This window comes from Esox lucius, chromosome 3 (assembly GCF_011004845.1).
Source record: "Esox lucius isolate fEsoLuc1 chromosome 3, fEsoLuc1.pri, whole genome shotgun sequence".
In the NCBI taxonomy this organism is placed as follows: domain Eukaryota; kingdom Metazoa; phylum Chordata; class Actinopteri; order Esociformes; family Esocidae; genus Esox; species Esox lucius.
The window spans coordinates 14,280,875-14,305,427 of record NC_047571.1 but is presented as its reverse complement, the minus strand read 5'-3'; the positions used below and the strand labels follow the sequence as shown (position 1 = coordinate 14,305,427).

Sequence of the window (24,553 nt, the reverse complement as noted above, 5' to 3'; positions counted from 1 at the left end):
TACTGAAATAAAACAGCTTTGCAGGGGTCCTTTGGTGGTGTGTGTTTAGGGCAGTTTGAAAGTCATCACAGGAGTGCTCTAATGGTTTCTAGCATCTTTAAATAAGGGAACATACTACCTGCCACGGGCATCCGCTGTGCCTCACTGACATACATACATATACACACACAATATGCCGGCAGACAAGCCTGCACAGAAGCTTCCAAACTTCAGATCAGACCTTCGGTGTCACAGAGAGGATTTGCAACACATTAAGTGCATCAAAATACAGTGTCATTGTTTATTTTTCTGCATTCAGAACAATAGAAAAGTAAAGAACAACATTCATAACGGTTATAGCGTTGTTTAACATGCTTGCACATGTACATCTGGTTCTCAATAGAAATGGTCTTCGAATCTAACACTATCACCACAACACAGTACATTTACAAAAATAATATTAAAACAGCAGTCATTCTAACATGATTTCTTTAAACTTACATAAAAATAAAGCTTTCTTGCACTTTTCTTGAAATCATTATTTACAGTCAGACAAATCACACTGGAGATGAGGGCAGTTCAGAATCGGACACTTTGTATGGTTTCGATGTCAAGTGCATAAGGCAGACAAAAATAAGCTAAAAGTTGTCCAAAAATAAAGCCTTGTTTCTATTCTCTCTCTTCACAGCATCTTAATCATAAAAATACAGCCCCTCCCACCATCTCCTCTGAAAAGTATGTTCAATATGATCTCGCTTGCTCTTTAGCAACACCCAGCATGGATGCATGATGGCAAGAGAAGAGTGCTTGCTTCCATGAAGGGTGGGGCAAGCCAAAGGCACTGTGACTAAGGATTGGAAAATGAGACTACATCATTCTAAAACTGGCATTAACAACAACTGATTATAGCAACATGAGGCTTCAGTGAGACAGGCCACCCAAACTCCTTTCCCAAACCTTAACCACTCTAAATTAATACCTAAACCAACAGTAGAGAGGATGGCAGCCTAACTGACAAAATCCAAGTTGTTTTGGTTCCAGAGTTGAGATACTGTGACAAAGCATTAACAAAAACACATCTATATATGTATATCTTTGTGTAAGACAACAACATGTTAGATTCTGCAGTCCGTCTGCGATATCTTGGTTTATATCATAGCCACTTTTCTAATTGACGTGAAGAATACATTAATAGGTTCTAAATGTAGACAATTGCTTTCTTGTATCCAAAAGTGTTCTCACCATGTCTGCCAACCAACAGGTTCCTTAAAGATGGACAACTACTGGAAGTGACTAGGCAATGTTAACACGACAGAGCAGCGTAACACATAGCACAACACCAATGTTATATTCTGAACCTTACACAACCACAACCTCCAGACTGGGTAAGCCGAACAGAGAGAAGAGCCAATAAAGCAGGATGGGTTACCTCACCAGTCTCTATACCACCATTCAAGTCCCGTTCCATCCAATCAGAAAGGCTGCAGGTCCATTTACAGTACCTCCCAGGGGCAGTCCAATCCAGTCCTTTGGTTTAAAGTTTAGTGCATGAATACAAAAGGCTCTGGGCACCATAACTGGAACCGTAGAAGTAGAATACAAGGTCTATATTTCAGAACAGCCTCGGTGACTTCAACCCCAGTGGCCTCCAGGACATCTCTAGGACAGTAGATCAGCATCTCACTCCAGCATGCCATCCTCTCTGCAGACGTCTAGAGGAAGAGAAGAGGGCACACGAGGTGACGACACTAGAATACCTCCCACTAGCACTGTTTCACGTCTGCTGAAGACTGATCATCACATACACATCATAGCAAATGGTGTACGTTGTGCCTTGGTCCCGAAACAGTACCGTCAGTTTAATAAAGTAGACAGCATGAGCAATTAAAAACCTATATAATCTGGTTGTTGTTGCTATGGCATAAAATTGATAATGGGCGTTGTTTATAAAGCAGTAACATATTTAAGATGAGGACAATGTGAAATATAATAGTAGTCTTCTTAGCTTCTGGGACAGATGTGTGCAGGGCTTCACGTTACTTTAACATCATGTTTAGTCATCATGCCTCCCGATGGAGGGGTTCATGATGAGTCTTGCACACAATAGTTTTCAGTCTGGTCACGGAGGCACAGCTTAAAAGCCTCATTTAAAATGACCGAAACAGCATTATGCATATCTTTCCAAAGCACAAAAACACTTAATCTTACCACATTCATCACTTCTCAGCTACTTAAAACCATTCGGCTTCAACACTCAAAACTTGCCACAGACAGACAAAATACCAACACAACAAAGACAGGCCTGGTCAAATAAATGTTGTTCTACAGAATCCAGAGGGTAGTATGACATGCTGATTATAATGCCAAGCCCACACTACACCACCACAAGCTGCCACACAGGACGGCTCATTGGCGCAGGCAGCCTGGCATCAAGCCCGTGCCCATCTGCGCGGTGCCAACCGGCGAGCGCCAGAGAGTGTGTTTGTGTCCTACCTGTGTGAGGGGGACAGGACAGGGTGGGGTGGGGCAGCTGCCCAGGGTCCATGTTTAGGAGGAGAAGGGAGTTAGGAATACTGAGCATCTATACCTGCCGGGCTTAGAACCAGAGCCTGGAGGATGTCGGACAGGGAGATGATGCCTTCAATGGCCGAGTGCTCATCCACCACCACCAACCGATGGACCTGACACACAAAATGCATGAATAAAGACACGAGGTAGTGGGGCATGGGGAGTTTGAGACATCGGACACACGTCGGTTGAAATAATGTCCGCTGTACATGCAGTGTGTTTCGGGGACAGAGAAAGAACGTTCACCTCAGCTTTGACTATCTGATCTACAATGGTCTCCAGTGTATCCAGCTTGTGGCATTGCATGACCCCCTCAAAGTACTGGCACCGATGCCTCAGGGCCTGGGTCACTGTGATGTCCAGGTTATTGTAGGTCTTCTCTGCTGCCAGGTTCTACATAGTACATATCAGAGAGTCATTCAGACTCATTTTGAATGGAAACATTCATACTGTGGTTTCCACTAAAGCCTAAATATACAAAATGACCACTTACTATGACATCAAATTTGGAGTAAATATCCACCACTTTTCCTGAGAAAAGAAAAAAACAATAAAGCAGTTTTTCATAATAATTAACATAGAGCTGAATCAATTCAAAATCAATCCATCTTTATGTATGTGTAGAAGTGTTTTACAGGAAGATGTACCAGACATGTCCACCACAGGCAGGGCTGACACCCTCCGCTCCACAAAGATCTGAAGGGCCTTGATGATGGGCGTGTCTGGGTGAATGTAGGCTATGTTCTTGTAGGTGCCAATGCCCAGCTTCCCAAGGGTCTGCTTCATAAAGGCTGGCTTGGGCATCTCACACACCTGGAACACACAGGCTTAATTAGGCTTAAACATTCACATTACACAGCATCTCTATGATTGGTACATACAAGAATGAGGGACATGCATGTATATCTACATTTGTCTATGTCCACTAGAGGGCAGCAGTCCAGTGAAAAGTAGGCTATTTTTGTATTAAGAGAGCATGTTTTAATTGTTCTAGGGGGTAAGTGTGTATTATTGTAAATACTGTTTTTTTTATTCCCGGTGTTAGACTCACAAAGAGCTGTAGGAATTTGAGGATCCTCTTGTGTGTGAGAATGTAGAGAGGGTTTCCTGTCACAGGGTCTATGACAGGCAGTCGGTGGATCTTGTTTTTTATTAGGGAATACACAGCGTCAAATATGCTGCAAACAAAGATGCAGAAATACAAAATGTAGATGTTTCCTTTGCATGGCCAGTTCTGCCTGTTCATTCACAAACCTAAATAGCTTGCAGTCATAAATATTCATGACTGTAGAACATCCGGGTTACGCTGTAGCATTTTACCTTGATTCTGGTGAAATGTTCACCAAAGGCTTGAATGTCTCTTGCAAATAGACTTCTATGAGGAGAGGAAAATGTGAGTTTAAAAATCTGTAGATCTCATTTAATGTCAAAGCATAAACTAAATATTCCTACATACCTCTCCAGGTCTCAAGCTTATGATCTTCCAACTCATATATTTGCACCTATAACCAATAAAACAACAGTAATTGCTAAATGGAGTCCCATGGTAAACCAACTTTTCCAAACGTATTTCTCCAATCACACTTACCAAAGGTGACTTGTAGTATCGGTGTAGAATGATGATGAAGTCTGTGATTGTCAGCATTCCTGAAATTAGAAGAAATATAATCCTTTAGATTATATAATGCCCAGAAGTTATCAGACATGCTCTCAATACTTTTTAGTACTAGAGATACTGAGGGCTTACTCTGTAAGGCAAAACTCATACAAGAACCTCTCATTGAACTGTTATTGCTTATCTTGATGTGTGTGCTTCCTTTCCATGGGTTTTATTGTGGGGTTTTTCATATCTACTTTCTGTAACACAGGGCTCAAGTGTAAGAGACCTCAGTCTCAGCTTTAAATAAAGATACAACAACCACCCTAAAGCATAGGTTGCCAACTGATTTCTTGTCAACAAACAGTTCTACTCAGCGAACCTAATTTCTTCGGGAGACAATAATTATATCAGCTCAAACACATGCAGTGACTGTAATTTGAGTGAATGCCTTGGAAAACATGGGGTGTTTGTATTCAAGCGAAGGTATTTGGCATACACAAAGCTTAGATAGCTTACCCACAAAACACTGCTTCTCTGAGTCCCATAGTGGGGCAGCGCGCACCCCGTTAGCCACTAAAGCAAAAAATGCCTTCTTCACCTGGGGAAAAGGACCACAACCAAATTACATACACAAATCCGCCAAAACAAAGGAAACATAAACAGTTCCTTAATATAGTGTCATGCCAACACAAGCTGCAAGAACAGCTTCAATGCACCCTAGCATATTTTCTTAAAGTGTCTGGATCTCTTTTGGAGGAATGCCACACCAGACTTCCAGAACTTTCCAGACAGAAATCCAGAAATGTGTGTTCCATTGTAAATGATGGAATATGCGGTCTAAGGTGCTTCTCCAGATATTTGGAGACTGAGATGGCTACTGCCCATTATGATACATCAGTTGAAAAGACTCATCAATGAAGCTCGTGGCAGACTTACCAGCAAAATAACCCCTCTTTCAAAGTAATGGGCAAAGGGCAAGGTCACTATTTTATACACAACCTTACACAGGATGGGATGTTAATTCTACCCCTGTGTGGAAGCAACGACTTATAATATACCAGGCATGCAGGTTCAATTCACCTAGGGGGCCAGGAGAAATAAAGTATGAAATGTTCTGCTGTATGGGGGTCAGGACAGTGGTTCTGCGCTCTTAAATGTTATGGTAAATGTAATCTTGTGAAGTGTACAAATAAAATCCCCAACTCATACAATGAATCGTTCTGGTTTAAGTAGATTTGCATTTCAGATAAGGAAACCAAAACCTACAGTTTTGAGATTTGGCAGCTGAACTACTACAGCACATCAAAAGCATTTCAATATAGTACATTCTCACGATTACTGTTTAACCTCTTATGAGGCAATAGCACTGTTCTACTCATGGAACATTAACCAAAGCATTCTTGTTAGCTTTCAGCAATGCACATAAGAATGTTCTTCAATGAACAAACCCAACTAGATCAAAATATACTGACAAACTTCGTTCAGAGTTAGTCGGGTCTAATCAAAGTTATTTATTACATAATGTGATGACCCATTCCCCTGTGCATCGCTTTACAACCAAACACAACGCTACGGTTTGGAAATGCTGAATTCACCCTAGATCAGCACTCCTACTGTGAGACACACTGAGATGTTATGTGTCTCAGATTCTCAATAATTTCAAAGTACGGAGCATCAGGGCTTACTTGCAGACCAGTGTCGAACACGACTAGCTTGGAGCTGGTGGGAACGATGTCGTAGCAGCTGTGTGACTTCATAAAGCGCGTGTATATATCACTCTCTGGTTCAGCAGCTGGAAAAATGAATATAAAAACATTAACGTTGCGTACATCGAATAATCTCATCACCTATTCCACAGGGGTAGTCCCGTTTAATGATTCTGTCCTCACGCCGCCACGGGATGAGATTGATTCCACTGCATGACGCTCATGCCCATATCACCAGGCAGCCGTTCAGTTGATGAAAACAAACAAATATGAAAAAAAAAAATTGTAGTCTATTTGGTAGTTTGTCAGTGACATGGGACGTATATTCCCCTGTAACGTACATCCACCGAGCAATAAATCGCATTTAACAATGTCAAAATGCGGATACAATTCCAACAAATAACAAAAAGCTATGCAAACCCATATCGAATAAAATCCAAATGTAGCATAATAATGCAGTAAAATCCACTTACCGACACCGTCATCGTTTAGTTCAAGTTTCTCCAACATGCCTTCGAATAAACCGTAGAAATTCTGAAAGAATAACCAAAGGGCTAATCAATAAAGAGCTACAACCTAACACCCCGATATGAGAGAAGTCGCGCGCTGCCGGTCAGGCGCACAACATTCGGCCTTTTGCCAAAGTTTGTACGAAAATAACAAGGCAAATTCAATAACTGCAGGCACTTTCAACAATGACAAAATAATACGTCGCGAGAGACGGATTGTCGGCTAAATATTGTTGCGCAAAGTCAACTAAAAGAAAAGCATGCCTTGTCTGACAAAATACGCACTGCGCGCACCTCATTCAAGTGCCCTTGTCCAAGTCTCTAGGCAATGTGGGCATTATCGGGAGCTCATGCCTGGCAGTAACTTTAACCGCACTTTATTATTAGACTACACACCCCTTAACTATAGTAGTGGAACATTCCTAAATCTACTTTGCTGCAGTCATTGCGGCCAACTCCTTGGCAGGACCGTACCACGGACTGCAACAGAGAGCGACGTAACTCGGGATATATAAATACAAAACTATATTTTAAAAGCAGCACAGGACACGTGTGAGTGTATCCCAATCACCGCGTTTTCTAACGACATAAAATTGTTCATTTACAATGATAAACACGCAACGAACACACCTTCCACGGAACAACCAACTTCGCCATATTAGGAAATCCTATGTTGCCTAGCAGCGAGAAGCTACAGATTCCCATAACGATTTTTTGCAGGACATTAAAATGCAACAATTTGCACAAAGCAATACGACTAGCATACATTCACAGTGCATAGACAAAGGGAAACAATGGCAAGGCATGAAGTAGGCTACGGCACAGTAACCAAGACACTGCATAGGCGGTGTACTGCAGCAACATCTGATAAAATGAGTCTGAGTGCAGCAATTCCATGCAAATGCCTCACAGGTAATTTGCCTCATTCCCCAAACACTGCAAACACTTGGTCATGGCACCCTGCAAGCCAGTTCATATAGCACTCTTTGTTACATGTACCATTTAAAAACTTTTTTAGATTAGTCATCTCATCTACCTAATTAGACACTCCCATTACATTAACGACAACTACTGGCAGCAGCCAAATAAACAACTCACCCTTGTTTCCTAACCAGCCGCTTGATTCCTCCTATACCTCATAATGACACAGCGATTCTCCAGCCAAAAGCACTACTGCAGTGCACTCATCAATCTAGCCTGTCTAACCCACCATCAGCATGGGCAGCAATACCATCCCATTCTGCTGCACAGCCACTCAGAAGGGACCTGCTAGTGGAAACAACTCACCCACCTTCTCTTTTTTTGCATGAAAATGAACCCATCTTCAACAGAAATAACCCACTGAAAGTATTTTTTTACACAGCCGACAAAGCTTTTCCACCTAATTATGGTCCACTACGCCACAGAACATATTACACACTAAGTTTACATTTAGGATTTTTTTCATTAACCCATTTCCTGACTGTATTGGCAGAGATGCAATTCCTTTGATTAGGACGAAAGGACAACAGGAAAGCCAGGGAGAGAGAAAAAGGGGATAGGGGATTGTGGGAGGATGGAGTGCAGAGAGGGAAAGACAGTGGGGGAGTTTCATAGCTCGTGGTATACTCTTATCTGGAGTTCTTGGGTGTAAGAAGCAACGCAAACACGAGGATGGTGATGAAATATTGATTTCATTTTCAGGGTAGACTGTGCTCAAATGGTGCAGACGGAATTTGGAGTATTTGTTAGAACAAGACACCACATAATCAGTGAATGTATCAATCAATGCCTCAGTCCAGCACAGATGTTTGTATGGACACTAATAATTGTCGGACCGGAACACGGTCAGACAATTATTAAACCCTGCTGAGCTCAATGTTGCAGCAGAATAATGAGCCGCTGCTGAAACAATTTTGTTCCAGTCCTCAACATATTACCGGGGTTTATGTGCAGGAGACTTTGGGAGGAAATCACACCAGCCTCAACCCTTTCTCTGGCAAACCTGGATTATTTCATCACTGCACAATCAAGGTCATTGCCACTAACAACATTCACAATCAGTTGGTTCGGTAGGGAGTAAGAGGTTTCGCTCACCGGCTGTGAGGTAGCTTGGAACGCTGAGAAGCCATAGTGTATCAGGGAGGAAGAGGGGATGGGTGGCTTGGCAGAAGGAGGCAGGCTGAGGCGCTTTCCACTGTCTGGACGGGGGGATGAGAGGGAGCGCTCCAGGCGTTCAGGGGCACTGTGGTGGAGCTCCTGGGAGAACATGGGCTGGCTGGGGGCCATGGTTGGGGTGCTGGGCGGCGTGGGGGAGGAGGAGAGGCCGGAGACTGAAAGACAAGAACCGGAATAAGGGTGCTGACCATGACTCGATTAGTCGAGCACGCACCTGTCATATGATACTGGAAAAGTGGAATGTGTCTGCCAGGGATTTTGCTCTTCACAAGAAAATGTATTCCATTTCCAATTTGAGTATTATTATTTATCATTGGCAGATTTGATGGCTAACTAATATGGCATTCGTCCAGATGAATAATCTGCTTTCAGATGGTGTTTTCCATCCACAACGTGTGGTTATGTGCTGCCAGGACCCAGAAACCTGCCAGGAAAATAATGAAAATATCACCCTGTCCCTAAAGAACAGGCACCGAATGACTTGAGTCATCACAGTCACAAGGCAGTATAAGGAAAACATGCCACCTACAGTGGAACCATCTGGATATAAAAATCTAAGTAAGGTCAAGAACAGATTGGACCAACACAAAGCATCATATCTCCCATTACCTCAGACATTTTTCCAAATGATGCGTCTGATCCAATAAAATCTAATAAATATATAGAAAAATCTCATCCATTAGTAATCATTACTGCTCCCCAATGCCCCCATCAAGCATCATAACCCTCCCACCAACACCGCCATTCCCCAGCATCATAACCCTCCCACTAACACCGCCATTCCCACTAACACTGCCATTCCCTGGCATCATAACCCTCCCACTAACACCGCCATTCCCACTAACACCGCCATTCCCCGGCGTCATAACCCTCCCACTAACACCGCCGTGCCCACTAACACCGCCATTCCCACTAACACCGCCATTCCCCGGCGTCATAACCCTCCCACTAACACCGCCGTGTCCACTAACACCGCCGTGCCCACTAACACTGTCATTCCCCGGCCTTGAGGATATTAGATAAGTCAGTGAGAGGCTCCAGTGTTAACAGTCATATGTCACCCAGCATGGCAGTACTACATTGGACAGCTGCCTGAGAGGCAGGTCGCGGCCGCTGCTCCATCACATGACTGCCCCCGTGCCTTCCCCTCAGCAGTCACGATTAGCAAGGGCATGGACTGACGTACAACACACGCTTATTTTCCAGGCCAGTGACGTGTACAGACTGGTTCACATTTTATCAAATACATCGCAAATCTGCCCATCTCTAGAAGCTTCAATCAGCAGCTCTTCACATTGACATTCCAGACCAGGCTGTCACTTTGCAGTCACCAACATACAAAGGCACTCTCTCATAATAGCGGAGGTGATTATTCGAACCCAAACCTAACAGTCACCTGAAGAACCGACCAACCTCCCATGGCCGTGTTAGACAGTAGAAACATGTTCAGACAGTTCTCACACGGCTGTGTGGCAGCACACTCTAGAGAAACCATTATTCAGCCTTAGATGGCTGAAGCACTTCTGTTTATTGTATATGATTGTTTCCCTAGATCTAGACTAGTCCGTTTTAAGACAGATAGGTGGAAAATCTGAAGTGTCTCAGCACTTCAGGATGGATCCAGGACAGGTCTTTCCAACCTATCTATTCAGTTCACATAAGGACTTCTTTCTCCATTAATTTACATTAGACAAAAAAATTCAATAAAATGGACTGAACAATAAATACCAGTACATTCAAACCATCAAAAGTTACCCAATAGGACATCAAAATGAGAATTGTTTCACTGAAACAGTAACCAAGCCCCCATCCAAGTGAAAGACATGGAGAAATGTAACCAATCTCCAATTAAAACACAAACGAATGTAAACCCTGACCATATATGACATGCTTTCACATTTACATGGTTTACAAACAATGGAGTAATTGGAGCTCATATTTCAGGTCGTGATGGGCCACGACAGTTGAACTAAGCTCAACGTAAGGCTGTCATCAGTTACAGTTTTCAAAAACGGACGCACGCACACACACACACACACGTCGGTCTAGCGATCTTCACTGTCTCCTGACATTTACTGTTGCTGGTTCATACCAGGCCTTTCCTCCGTTGTGTCGAGGTCTTATTTTAGCCCTGCTGTGACACATTCCGCAGGAGGAGATAAGACATGGGACAGCAGGGAGCCCCTCCACCCCCAGACACGCACGGACAACAGGCTGTTGGAGAGACATCTGGGCCAGTATTTCATATCTCTAGTCCGTGGATCTGGAATAGCCTCTTTGGTGTTTCTGACTGGCCCCTCATGTTCACTGACATCTAAAAAATAAATAAAAACCCTGCTTGTTCAGCAGATTAGATCACACACTACATTTTGGAAACACAGAGAAGCGGTGCGTATAAAGGTAAACTACTTTGGTGTTTGTGAGCGCATCATAAATGCAGGTGCCACTCTACTGCTTTGCTTCAACATTAGGTCGGACTAAACGTAACCTAAAGCAGTCTGTGTTTCATTATGGATAACATTATGAAGGGTCAGAAAAGTCTTGGTCTTACAGGCATTTAACCCCGCCAACCTTTAGCGGAGTGTCACAGCAGTATAAACTCTGACCTGCATGTCGACCCACTGAGCAGCCAATGCAACGTACAGGTCAGTTGATGATCGCTGGACCAAACGGAACCTGCTTCTATTCTGTGAGCACTGGCCAGCTCCTCTGTCAATAGCACACCCACCTCTTCTATTAGTGCTACACTGTAACGACAGCAGACCTGGTAACAGCACATACAGATCGGGAACATACCAAACAAACCCAGCACCACCTATGGGCTCATACTGTACATACCGCATTTGTTTAAATCATGGCGACAGTTAAGGCCTTGAACTCTCCCCCCACTGACCCAGAGATAATCAGGAGCTGTGGAGCTCATGCTGCAGTGTCACTCAAAGAGGCCATCTATCACGCCCCAAGCATCTAGTGGGACTGTGTCCTCTTTCCTGAGGCTCTCAAACAGGGGAAGACAAACCCTGTGAACTGGGTCGCTGTGTATTTTTATAAAGTTTAATGCATCCAAAAGAGCCGCAATGACTCTGCAGACACTAACCAACACGTCGAAAATAACAGCATTGGATTATCACCCTGTTCAGGCAGGAGAAATATGAATTACCATTCTCTCTAGTCCATCAACAACAATGAGTAGTTAAATCAATATTTATTGGATTGAGTTAAAAAATAAAACATCCAATAATGTCTGTTCACCGTGTCAGTTGATGTATTCTATAAATTTTTTTTACTTCCATTTTAAGGAGGGAACAAATCTAACCAGAAAGTGCTTCAAGATACCTGCAATATCTACCTACAGTGTTTAAGTCCCAGGCTCAAATCCCTCACTACTGCTCCACTCAACAGAGTAATCCTGTCATTGGTGGCTTAAGTCCTTTAAATGGATACGGACCCAAAGACTGAAACAAGAACCTACCAAGGAGTCCCCAGTCTAAAACCAAGCGGACATAAAAGACCCATGAGCTGTCAACAGCCCCCATATGTAGGTGCTGGGCCAAACACAAAACTCATTCTCTTTATTTACTGTCCAGAAAGTATGTCAGTGAGGGTGAAGTCTACCATACTATTAGAGGATGTTAATACTTTACTAGTCCTACTGCAGGCATTCCCAAACAATGTTGGCCAAGTCTCCATGATTTAGTGGTTTCTGTGGGAATGCATTCATTTTAATCTTTACCGTTTAAACCGTCCAAAAGGTAAGACGTGTTTTCTCAATTAACAATGTTACTGTCAAACAAATGCCAATGTTTTACTAGTTTCTCTGCCTGCCATTTTTTCCAAATCAGATGACCTCACATGTAATTAAGAAGCGCATTTTGACAAATGACACGAAGAAATACTATTTAATTGCTACGAAATTAAAAACGTGATTTATGACCATGTCTAACACATCATTCCATGCAATGGCATCAGGTTTTGTCACAGTCTTTGATTAAAAACTACACAGACAGTCATAACACCACAAAGATTAGGAATATTTCACCAGTGTATCTGGTAACACAGCTATTTTCTGTGGATGTCAGAATGTCAAGACACCGGGGTAAGATATTATATTCAACATGCCTTCTGTCTTGTGGCGTGTCAGATACTGTGCAGTTAGTCACCTCTAAACACTTTCAGTGGTGTGACCATGTGAACAGTATAACACATTACCAGGCAAACATGGCGCCTCTGACTGGTGTCTTCCGGCAACCAGCAGGTCCTGCTCCTTTCGCTTCTTACTCCTCCTCAGGCTGCCGAACCTCTTCATGGACACCAGCGGGTTCGAGCAATGTTTTCAACACCCAATATTGACCATGACCACCCAGGGCTGGGTCGGGTCACACACTAGAACCACCACCACCACCAATCCTCAGACAGACAGTACCTAGACGAGTGACAAGACAGCTACTGATGGTCCGCTTGACATATTCTTGTTTATAAAATAAACTGACGAACAGTGTGGGAAGTTTTAAATCTGTGTGAGAATGACAGGAGTAAAGTGAAGAAGTGCACAATCTTTCCTAAGTAGCAGTTTCTCCCGGAGTCAATCTCAGAGGAGTGCATTTGTTGTAGCACTGGCTAATCTCTGTGGCTTCTGGAAAATGTCAGGCTTTTCTTAGGAAGATATGCTTTGGTCTGGAGGGCCTTCTTGAGTTGACCGGATGTCTTAGATGGTTTTCCCTGTTCTCCTTTAAGCAGGTATGAACTTGTTGTTAAGAGATTCCTTTTCTCCTTTCCCCTGATATTACCTGTGTTTTCTGTTATTTAGTAATGGTCCTTCCCCATGGTAAATGTCTTGGTCAGTTAAGGCTCTGCACTGGTCTCTTAGCACATCCAGAAATTGTCTCAGTCAGTCCAGAGACCACACCAGAGGATGGAGACAAAGTAGACCCCCTTCACAATGTTTGTGGCGGCTCACACCTTCATTGGAGAACACGCAGGGACGGAAAGTAGGTAATTCCACATGTCCTCTGTGAGATGAATTCCAACCGACCCCAAAGGATGCGTGGCACAATGGAACACACCCAGGCAGACTGTCCCTATAGCTCACTTCAGTCTCCTCTCTACCTCATCTATCGCTCTTGGCTTTGCTGAATTTCACACTGTTCCTTCTCTCTCTCTCTCTCACTCTGCTCTACTTTGCGTTGTCTCTGCCTCTTTCTGCAGAGCTGTAGTAGTGGTGTCTATTGCTGGAAATTGTCAGGTGCAGCTGTGGCGTCTCTCTAATATAACACGCTGTCAGCGAGTTGCGAAAGGAGGACAGTCCCGGGAGAGCCACACAAAGTGATTGGCTATGCGGCTGTTACTCCCCACCCCGCTTTACACCCCTCCCCCCTACATGACACATTCAAATCACCATGCCCACATGTCGGTTTGTCATGTGTACACACAGAGAAGTACAATACAAACCTAAGTTGCCACAATAGTTCAAAACCCAACGTTGTATGTCCGTATGAAGGAAAGGCAAATAAAAGTGACCCTAGCGAAGGTTGTCCGACTCCACAGAGCACAGAACCTGCCTGACAGAAAGACAGCGGGGTCAGTGCCTCAGACCTGTAGCTAACTCAGGATGACTGACCTTTAAAGGGTGCCGAGCCAAACCTGGGATCACCTCAGCGGTCCTCAGATGACTGAACGGACACCACTGGGTCCTGACGCAGGGATGTGGAGTCAGCTGGTCAGACGGCTTCCACTCTCACAAACCACCCCCACCACCACCACCACCACACCAGACCCAGTCATGACCCAGTTAGTTATGACATCGGCTTGTCCGCCAGATCCGTTCAAAATGGTTACACAATTGATCAGCAACAACAAGCCAATTAGCAGTTAATCAGAGCATGAACGTGAGAAAAGGAGTTGCCTCTGACTTCCCATTCCCAGGACACCTACACTATCTTTTATATAGGGGTTGCATGATCTAGGATTACAATACTTCATGATATATGATATACTATACACAATACTTCATGATATATTATACACACAATACTTTATGATATACACACTCTGTCCTCTTCTATGTCCTTCTATGAACTGCACTGCCAATTCATTCTCATCTTCCTCTTTTTGCTATATGTTCATGAGTCTCAGTAAATTAGGGAAATGTGTACAACTTTCCACTTCCTTAAATTCCCGTACCGATCACACACAGTATGCAGGGGAATAGAGACACCCAGCAAACTTCATGTTTCATCAAGATCATGAATTTGTTCATAGGAAGGTTCCTGTGATGTTCACATACTTTTGAGACCTCTCTTTTAATGTCACAAGTTCTCAATGTTTTCAGAACATGCTAGAAATATTTAATGGGAATGTTGCAAGAACATTAATATGTTCCATCTGTGGGTTACAAGAATACTCTGTCATCATCCCACAAAACACACACAGAACATGCCATGTTTTTAGAATAAAAAAAAAAAGAAAGAAATTCTGGACACTTCATGGGAACTTTGCAGGACAATGTGTATCCAATTCTGAGGGTTGGGAGACTACTCCATTAGTCCCAGTTCATCTGATGGTCCCAAAGCAACATTCTCCAAAAACAGGTCATATCACTTTGCTGAGCCAATCAAGGCTCTGATTGCTAACCCACAGATGCTGAGCCAATCAAGGCTCTGATTGCTGACCCACAGATGCTGAGCCAATCAAGGCTCTGATTGCTGACCCACAGATGCTTTCAAAGTTCTCTGATTGTCAGCAAGGTTAAGCATACCTTGTGCTAGTCAAATAGGTGTTTGACATAAATCCTTCAATTATGCATGTTTATTCATACAATAATTTATATTCAACATGGCCTCGTCTGTAGTTTCATCTCAACCTCTTGATTCATGATACACTGATCTTATCTCTACGCCACCATTTCCATGTCAGGTATTATTCAATCTGACTATTCCCACAACTGATCTACTAATTTCTGTAGTCTGTAGCCTTCTGTAGTTGTTTAATGTTGGACATGAAGTGTGATTTTAGTGTACATTTAACAGAGTTGAAAGTAGACGTGAATATTCTTGCAATGTCCTCTACCACCATAAAATGTTATTCTGACATCACCGTAACCCCATTCTAAGTATGCTCTGCTCACTAATAAGGGAACATTCCACTCAATTCCAATAGCTGCTATAAAGGTGTCCATTCTCCTGTTAGGCAGGGGAACATTCTATCATTGTACGAAACCTGCTGATTTTGGCTTGTTCCTTTACCTAATGAAAAACTGGAAACAAACCTCATTGGAACATTACAGGTAACATACAAAAAAGACGTTCTCCCATCCTAGACATGTTAGCTGGGGAGACAGAAGGCGAGATACAGACAGCCTGAAGGCTGATACAGATAGCGTCTGGGCATTTCCCAGATATGGTAGAAAGACATTGTGGGGTTCTGTGCTCAGGCTAACATGTAATGTTACCTATAGGTACTTAATCCATGAAAAGGAATAACAAATGAGACTGAGACACAAAAACAAATCATAGTTGAATCATGTTTGAACAAATAACAAAAGACACTAGCGCTTAAACACTGACATGTCACATGACTAATAGATCAGCAGTCCAACATTGACTTCATCGGGTACTGACAGTCCAAAACAGTTAGTTTGACCTGGGCTTCAAAGCAATGTCTTACACAGTAGATACAACACTCAGGTAATACACAATGCACAAACATAAAGACTGTTGGTGTGTCTCGGTGATAAACTAAAACATGTCACGTCCAACTTCTCCTCATTCAGACCTTGGGGGTTTAAGAAATCTAAAGAGAAGATTGATCAGGCGTCGCACTGCAGAAGGTATACATCTGGATTGTGGCATCGGTGGCTTAAGAAAACACAGTCAATGGCCCTGTGCTTAATACCTAACACAATATGATTAGCCTCACTAAAACATCCAGCCCCTGGAGATTTGGGGTCATTTTCACAGGACGGCACTATGGCACAGTGTTTGTTGACATCCATAGTTGTAATACCAGCAGCAACATGCACATGATAGGCTATATTTTCAGATCCACTGGCGATCAACCTAGTGATACAGTATGCCTTGTCAGTAACAATTATCAAAATGTGTGGCACTATTTAATACCAACCAGAAAAAGCCCCAGTTGTATTCATCACATTTTCCACAGCAGATGTTAAATAAAGGTGACATTTTTACTAGTGGGAAGTTGAATCAACACCCAAAACAACACCAAAAACAACCCCCAAAACAACCCAGCTTTAAAACCAGTGGACATCTTAATTATATCTGATGGTGAGAAATGCAGCCAGGATTGCACTGAAACAGACAGGCTTGGGTATGGACTAACATTAGTATAGCATAACAAATTAAACAGATTTCATTTAGAGAATACCTTGAATGACAAATAGCTTATTCTCCTACAAAACAAAACCAAAAACCAATATATGCTAGAATATATATGCTACTCTTAACATCCAAAACAGATTCACGGTTTCACCTTCAAACGCTGTGTGTGTATGCAACAGCCAATTAGAAAAGGGGATAGCGCACCCCTGTGGTCAAGTTGGAAGTTTGCTTGTGACAACAGTTAATAGGAAATACTGTATGTTTTATGGAAGAGTAGCGTCTGTGTCTACAATTAGTACATGAGTTTCACAGGGATTGGTCCCTCATATCAATCAGCAGGAAACAGAGCTTGCCCTTGGCTAAGGCTTAGCGCCAGATGGACTGTTCCACTATTCACTGCCAATAGGACCTGGGAAGAATGGGTGAAAACCAGCCAGGGAAAATGACTCACATTCTAGGTGTTTTTAAAAGTGTATTTCCATGCCCAACATAATGGTTTTCATTAGACCATCAACAATATAAGCACAGAGACTGAACAGCTTAAAAGTCTTCGGGGTACCTCAAATCTTCGGTAACTGGACATGCAGTAGATGTTACCCAGAGTTCTGGGATTCTAGTTCACAACAAAGATATTGTGAAATTTGTGAAGTTTAAGCCAAGTCGATAACTGCCATCTCACTTTTGTAGTATAAGTTAAAAATTATTTGTTAAAAATTATGTTTTAAGGAGTAAAAGGTGCTGGCAGTATTTTGTGTTCTTGACTGGTGTTCACATGAAACTGTATTATGCAGAACTTAATTTAGATTTTTTTTTATATTGGACTATTATTTAATAATTCCCGGAGGCCAGCAGCATATTACAGTAACTCAATATGAAATGCCGTCTTTAGAGTCCATGCGTGAAAGCCAGAAATCTTAAGCTAAACAAAGTCGTCTTTGTTGCACTTACTTTCTAATTCCCCCCCAAGAGGAAGTTGTTGACGCTGATGATAAGTGTAAACGAGGAAGGAAACCCATCTGTCTACAGCCGTCTAATAATACTGTATGGCTGTGTCTTAGCTGAAGACCCAGAATGCTCATGGTCATGACACTGAGCATTAATGTCACTGAGCATGGTAGGACACTGACTGCATTATGTTTCCTTTACAGAAAGAGACTGCTGCCACCTACTGCTCTTACAAAAAATGTATTCATGCTGTTACTGTTTTGGGTTTAAGTGCATTTAAATTTAGGTAATTTAGAAGATACTCCTATCCAACGTGATGTACAGTAGTGAGTGGATTCCTATTCCTGGTTTTTTTTGGACTGACAGACATTTTATGTGATAATCAACAGCATGTAACCTGTGTTTTCTGACCATTTCCCTTTTAAAGCTGTGTTTGCTATGCTATTCATTTCTTATTATTACAATGGTGTGTCTGCATTAGAAATGGATGCAATGGAATCACCTTTTCTGCTCCGGGAGAAGAGCTTGATGCTAGAGTTGGATGAGGAGCTGGATGAAGAGCGGAAGAGGCCACTCAGTCCGAGGTGACGTGGTGACCTGGGCGGTGAGGGTTCCTGGTAGGTGGAGGGGTAGGGGAAGATGCTTCTGGAGGAGGCCGGGCTGGTTCGAGACTGGGTGCGGGCAGGGGCGGACAGGGGAGTGGTGGACTGACTGACACTGGCAGCACCACCTCTCACAGGCACTCCTTTAGTCAGACCGGCAGAATGGCAGCAGGCCTCTCCCTGACGCAGAAAGGAGGAGGGAGGGATTTCAGAAACATACATGCCTCATGCAAAACAGCTAGCTAGTTTGCGTACATGGTGTTGACCAACTGACGCTAGGTAATATTATACAGCCTGCAGTCATCAAACCACAAAGCTGTAATCAGAATAAAAAGAAAATGTTTCACACAATTAATGCAGGTAGGGGAAATGCCTCTGTTGTATACAAATTGAATGCACAGCTTAGCCATATTTGTTTTTGACAAAACAGTCAAAAGCTGCACAGAAGTGTTTGTGACAAAAAACAGACTATGATTTCAAGTGTGCCAAGCATTAGTTAAAACCATGCCTTCAAGTGCAAACGGTAGGAGTCTCTTCAAACTATACCCATTGGTTCTAAAAATACTATTATAAAACATTGCAGTGTCAACAAAGGGTGTTAAGCCTGAGCAGAGATAGTTGGGTATCTCAGAGAGTATCTCTGGTCAACTTAACACCATGTTCAGCATATTTGTCTGAGGCTGTCCTTTCTTCATACACATTATGTTGTCCCAATCCTGCGATAGATCGGAGACAGAGACACACCCTACTCCTAAATTAGCCAACCAACTTCACTGCTCTTCTTGTGCAACAGTGTGTTTAGGGAAGGGAGTTAGCTTAGAGTTTTTCATCTATCAGCCTCAGACAAATATGCCTGTCTTTCCCAAAAATTAGGAAAGACAGGTTCACTGTACATATCTATGCTGGAGAGATTAAAAAGGCAACTATCAAATCTCAAGGAAGGACAAAATCCTAAGAAGAAAAGTACAAGATTGTTAGTGAAATTTGACACTGAAAACACTACAGACTCAATCAGAGGAAGCTTTCTTTACAGGGATCCATTTCCTACTTTTGATCCCATTATCTCTTGAGACTGTGAGTGGGGAAGTGAAGTTGAGTGGGATGGTTTAAAAAGCATTTTTGGAAAACCAGAAACAGTACAGTAACCTAGCTAGCCAACTAGGAGACACGCCCTCATTCTTGTTTGATGTCTCACCCTGGGGCAACCCCTTTGCGCGGTGGAGCAATAAGCAGACCAGTTTGCCCTCAAATTAGAAAGGGACCGTGTCCAATATTTGCATACCTTCACACAAAACCATATTTAATATAATAACTCACTAACTGAAATCATGAGCTAAAACTGACAAACTCCAAAAAAAAAATGAACTTACTCAAAACCAAAGGAGCGAAATCATGCCGGAGCTTGCACAACCGAGATGTTTTCTAAACATCCCTGATAACCAGTCTAACAAACTTTGTGCCATTTTAAACATGTCAACATCCTGAGCTGAAGCAGCCCGTGTTCATGACAGACACGTTTTCACGGGTGATTGTCAGACGTCCACCCACTCCTCCAGCAGTACCAGGTCGCCCTTTCACCTTTGACCTTTTCTTTGCAGCAGAGGGCTCAGTGACAGGGTTGGTCTTGTCAGCAAATAGCCTATGACCAAATATGTAGCTCAGATAACTTGGAAAATGAAGGGCAGAAGACTCAAGTAATATCGGTAAGGACGAACACAGTGAAAGTAGTCAAGAGTAACTTCATTGTGTGTAGTCACATGAGGATGATAAGAGGACAATATACCTTTGGTGTACAATCCTTTTCTGAGCCTCCAGATCTGCCGTATTGTATCGGGGAGGCAAAAGCACTTAAGTCCTGAAACTGACAAAAGCTTAGAGTCAATTATAGTTAACTCAGGCCATTTACCCCTGTTAAAAAAAGGCACTTCCTATCTGCTTAACAGGGGGTGGGGTTTCTTTCTACCAATTAATCTCGGATGTTACATCTTGCATTTTTATTATTTTCAAATACAGAAGATATGTTGTGATTCCAATATGTACGATATGTTAGTAAAGTTGGTGGGCTAAAAAGGCCAGCTTGTGGGCATGAACACAAACATTTCTCTAAAATTCATAAAATTCATAACCATGCACCATCATGTCACTTCATTTAATAACCTAAAAACTAAACACATTTAGCTCTAATGCATTAATTTGCAGAAGAGCCACTTCTTGCTAAATTAAAAAATTATCCAGTGGAAAAAATGGATCCAAATGCTATAGAAGTGAGTAAGCAGCAGTCCGCCAAATACCCCACCTCAGATTACACAACAGCAGTATCCGGCAAGTGGGAGACATTTAAATTAATCAAGATACAACCAAACACACATCCGATACATGTTTCACAATTGAGAAACAGGCAGATGTTGACAGTGAGCCTATAAATTCCCAAATTGCATCTTGAAGCTGTCAACATTTTAGCAAATGTTGTCAAGAAAATATATTTGCAATGATACATCCAGATTGTCAAGTTCTGAGCATGTAGCTGGAAATTATAAATTCAATTGACCAATCTGCTTTCTGCAAGACATGTTAAAATCTGAAAGAGGATTTTAAACTACTATCGGGACATGACCAGGAAAATATTGACTATAGCATCCGAGTGTTGGACTCATTACCATGTTTCAAAAGGAGAAAATTAAATGTTATCCAGCAATAAACCAATGAAATTGCATTGAAAAGCAGATATGTAAACACCCTAGATATATGTTTTATTCCTTCACCTTTGGGAGGGCAGGGAAGGGCACGTGTTTGCTCCATATTGAATACCACCCAAAGAAAAACTTACCTGTAGTGACATGCAGCTAGCAATCCAAAATTACAATGCAATTGTCATGAGATTTTTTTGCAATGCAGATTGAGGGACGTTGCCATGACGAAGACCGCAAACTTAAAACTGAAATCCTTCACTCAGCTTTTTCAATTCCTCAGCTTTTTACTAAACACATTTAGGGGTTGCTCTGTTATTGTTCAAAGAGTGCGCTCTTGACTTAACCAGACAGAACCTTGCGCTCACTGTTCCGCATTGTTTAAGGTTAAACAAGGCTGATAGATGCCAATGCCATCCGTGACTTGGTTCAACTGAGCGGTGAGAATATGATGCAAAGTAATAAGAATAATACACTGAAATCCAATAAATCAGGAATCTCGCTCTCTCCTCCGTGTTGCCCCTAGTTACAGAGCAGGCACACAGAATGAATCATGACTCAATGCATGTTCAGAGCAGTTTCCTCCCAGTTGTTTCCCTAGCTTCCTCTTCTCACATTTGTAAAGAACAACATCAGATCTCTTATTACTCAAGCCAACTCGAATGATTTTCCATGAAAACATTTGAAATTATGCGGACTTGAAGTGTGAACCGATTTTCTAATATTCCTGGTCATGTTCGAATGGAATACACCAATGTTGGTGTAGTGTTTAGGAATGAATAAGGCCCAGGAACGCATGGACCATTTTACCACCCAATTATCAGAACAGCTGATGTTTGAGGAATTGATACTATAGCTGGCTAAAGAAAATGGGGTTTAAGATCATGCCAAGAGCACGATTAGTCAAACAAAAAAGAAACATGAACAATTACAAAATAATTACAGGTTATAAAAACAAACCCGAATGTAATGATTAGATGCTGTTAATAATGTAAGATGGCCATGTGATTGATGTACTTAAGAACGCGGATATACCCGCGCACATACCTGAAAGTTTCAATATATTTTGCAACATTGTAACCCTAACACACATAAAAATTATTCTGAATAAACCCACGCACATGCTGACATTCAGTTGCACATACAAATATATTCGGGTCACAAATAACAGGCTATCATTTAGTAACTTACTGGTAAATGCAAGCGTAGTGTTTTCTTTTTTTTCGAGGTTTTCTTCGAGTTATCCTCTTTTGACTCCATCACCGTGCTTCCCATTTTCAGAAATTACGCTGAGATTTCTTTCTTTTCAACGAGAAAAAACGATTTTGGATAAATATCGTTGCATATTCCATGTCTTCACAGTAAGTAAAATAACTTTCGAATAAATGTGTTCATATACTAGGAAACATACGGCACTACCGAGGTTTTACGAGGGTATTTACATTACCGTGACTGGGCGCGCTGTTTCACCTAAAAGTAGGACGATCGCATTATTGGTTCCTATCTCCTTCACTCCTTCCTTATTCTACCCGTTCAAATTCTCACCTAAATATCATACGACTGGACAGATAAATAAATAAAGCAGAGAATCACATTTTGTTCAAAGGGACAGGTTGGAGGTGGGGATTTTCAATGTCTGATCAGATGTCCAAGTTCTACATCGAAATTAATACGATCAAGCCAAGCAGAGAACGAGTAGCACACACTGATAATAAGCTAGCTACAATAGGAGTAAACCACAACAGTGGATTCCTTGCGTCCCCTACTTTTGCTTTCAAAATAAAGGTACCGCATTTCAAGTAATGCAAATAGAATTTAAACATACACATTTCAATTAGAATATTCTAAGCAATGTTGGAATGTTAAGAAATTATACATTATAATTATCTTTGAAAGATGAAAGTCCATTGTGGTTGTATTAAAACTACATACTTGCATTGACAATACTGTACTGGACTGTAAGCCTAAGCTAAAGATTGCGCATCCATGAAATTAGTTGACTCAGTGACAATTACAGAATAGAACTGTACAGAGTTGAAACAAATATTTTTTTTCATAATGGAAAATCTTATTAGAGGTATTTAAATAGCTAGCCACAATAAGGTCTGCCCATTATGACTGTGCAGCTTAAGCTAGAGATGTGCACCCATGAAATGGGGTATGAGCTTACCCAGTTATACTCACAGAATAAGGCTGTGAAGAGTATATAAGTGTCCTAGCTCTTACTGCATGGCTTTGAATAGCTAGCTGATTTAGCCAACTATGAGTATTGAACATATTGAACTGTACAGCCTAAGCTAGAGATTGTGCAGCCTTGAAAGAGATTATCAGCTTACTCATGAGTATTGAAAATGCAATTTGTATCATTATTTAATAAGATTTCAAAAATTCTTAGCATTATCAAGTAGAAATGTGTAATGTTTCAACGTAATTTATCCATTTTCATTACTTTAAATTAGGGAATTTTATTTTGAAGGTGATACCAGGAGAAGCAAGGAATCCACCATTGTGGCTTACCTCTATTTTGGCTAGCTTCTAATAAGTAACACACACTAGCTTAATGGGGACATCAAAGGTAATTGCCCTTAAAAAATTATTATTTTCCTACTCCTAACCCTTACCTCAACCCAACCCTAACCTCCATAACCTAACATTATGCCTAAACTAAACCTAGCTCCAATTCCCCAGCCAATAACTTAATACATTTTCCATTCTTAATGTACTAATAGTCAATAATGTAATAACACCTAAAGGATTATTAGGAACACCATACTAATACTGTGTTTGACCCCCTTTCGCCTTCAGAACTGCCTTAATTCTACGTGGCATTGATTCAACAAGGTGCTGAAAGCATTCTTTAGAAATGTTGGCCCGTATTGATAGGATCGCATCTTGCAGTTGATGGACATTTGTGGGATGCACATCCAGGGCACGAAACTCCCATTCCACCACATCCCAAAGATGCTCTATTGGGTTGAGATCTGGTGACTGTGGGGGCCATTTCAGTACAGTGAACTCATTGTCATGTTCAAGAAAGCAATTTGAAATGATTCGAGCTTTGTGACATGGTGCATTATCCTGCTGGAAGTAGCCATCAGAGGATGGGTACATGGTGGTCAAAAAGGGATGGACATGGTCAGAAACAATGCTAAGGTAGGCCGTGGCATTTAAACGATGCCCAATTGGCACTAAGGGGCCTAAAGTGTGCCAAGAAAACATCCCCCACACCATTATACCACCACCACCACCAGCCTGCACAGTGGTAACAAGGCATGATGGATCCATGTTCTCATTCTGTTTACACCAAATTCTGACTCTAACATCTGAACGTCTCAACAGAAATCGAGACACATCATACCAGGCAACATTCTTCCAGTCTTCAACTGTCCAATTTTGGTGAGCTCGTGCAAATTGTAGCCTCTTTTTCCCATTTGTAGTGGAGATGAGTGGTACCCAGTGGGGTC

General features: G+C 42.0%; 1 protein-coding gene across 12 annotated transcripts; it reads right to left on the bottom strand.

Moving 5' to 3' along the window:
• Nucleotides 1–256: 256 nt before the first annotated feature.
• LOC105018996 (5'-AMP-activated protein kinase subunit gamma-2) lies at nucleotides 257–22,788 on the bottom strand. 12 transcript variants are annotated; one of them, XM_010884856.3, is made up of 17 exons: nucleotides 22,537–22,787; nucleotides 22,281–22,391; nucleotides 20,186–20,263; nucleotides 18,303–18,582; nucleotides 8,439–8,674; nucleotides 6,327–6,387; nucleotides 5,833–5,939; nucleotides 4,664–4,745; nucleotides 4,136–4,194; nucleotides 4,004–4,049; nucleotides 3,868–3,922; nucleotides 3,599–3,725; nucleotides 3,195–3,360; nucleotides 3,041–3,078; nucleotides 2,794–2,940; nucleotides 2,567–2,660; nucleotides 257–1,691 (listed from the first exon to the last, which is right to left on the bottom strand). In XM_010884856.3, exons 2-17 carry the CDS (start codon nucleotides 22,362–22,364, stop codon nucleotides 1,660–1,662), a joined length of 1,692 nt encoding a protein of 563 aa, XP_010883158.2. In that variant the 5' UTR covers nucleotides 22,365–22,391; nucleotides 22,537–22,787; the 3' UTR covers nucleotides 257–1,659. The 12 variants fall into 12 exon arrangements, with proteins under 12 accessions (XP_010883158.2, XP_010883167.2, XP_010883176.2 ...); XM_010884865.3 differs by having other exon boundaries at nucleotides 22,281–22,387; XM_010884874.3 differs by lacking the exons at nucleotides 22,281–22,391; nucleotides 22,537–22,787 and adding an exon at nucleotides 21,230–21,594.
• Nucleotides 22,789–24,553: the final 1,765 nt, after the last annotated feature.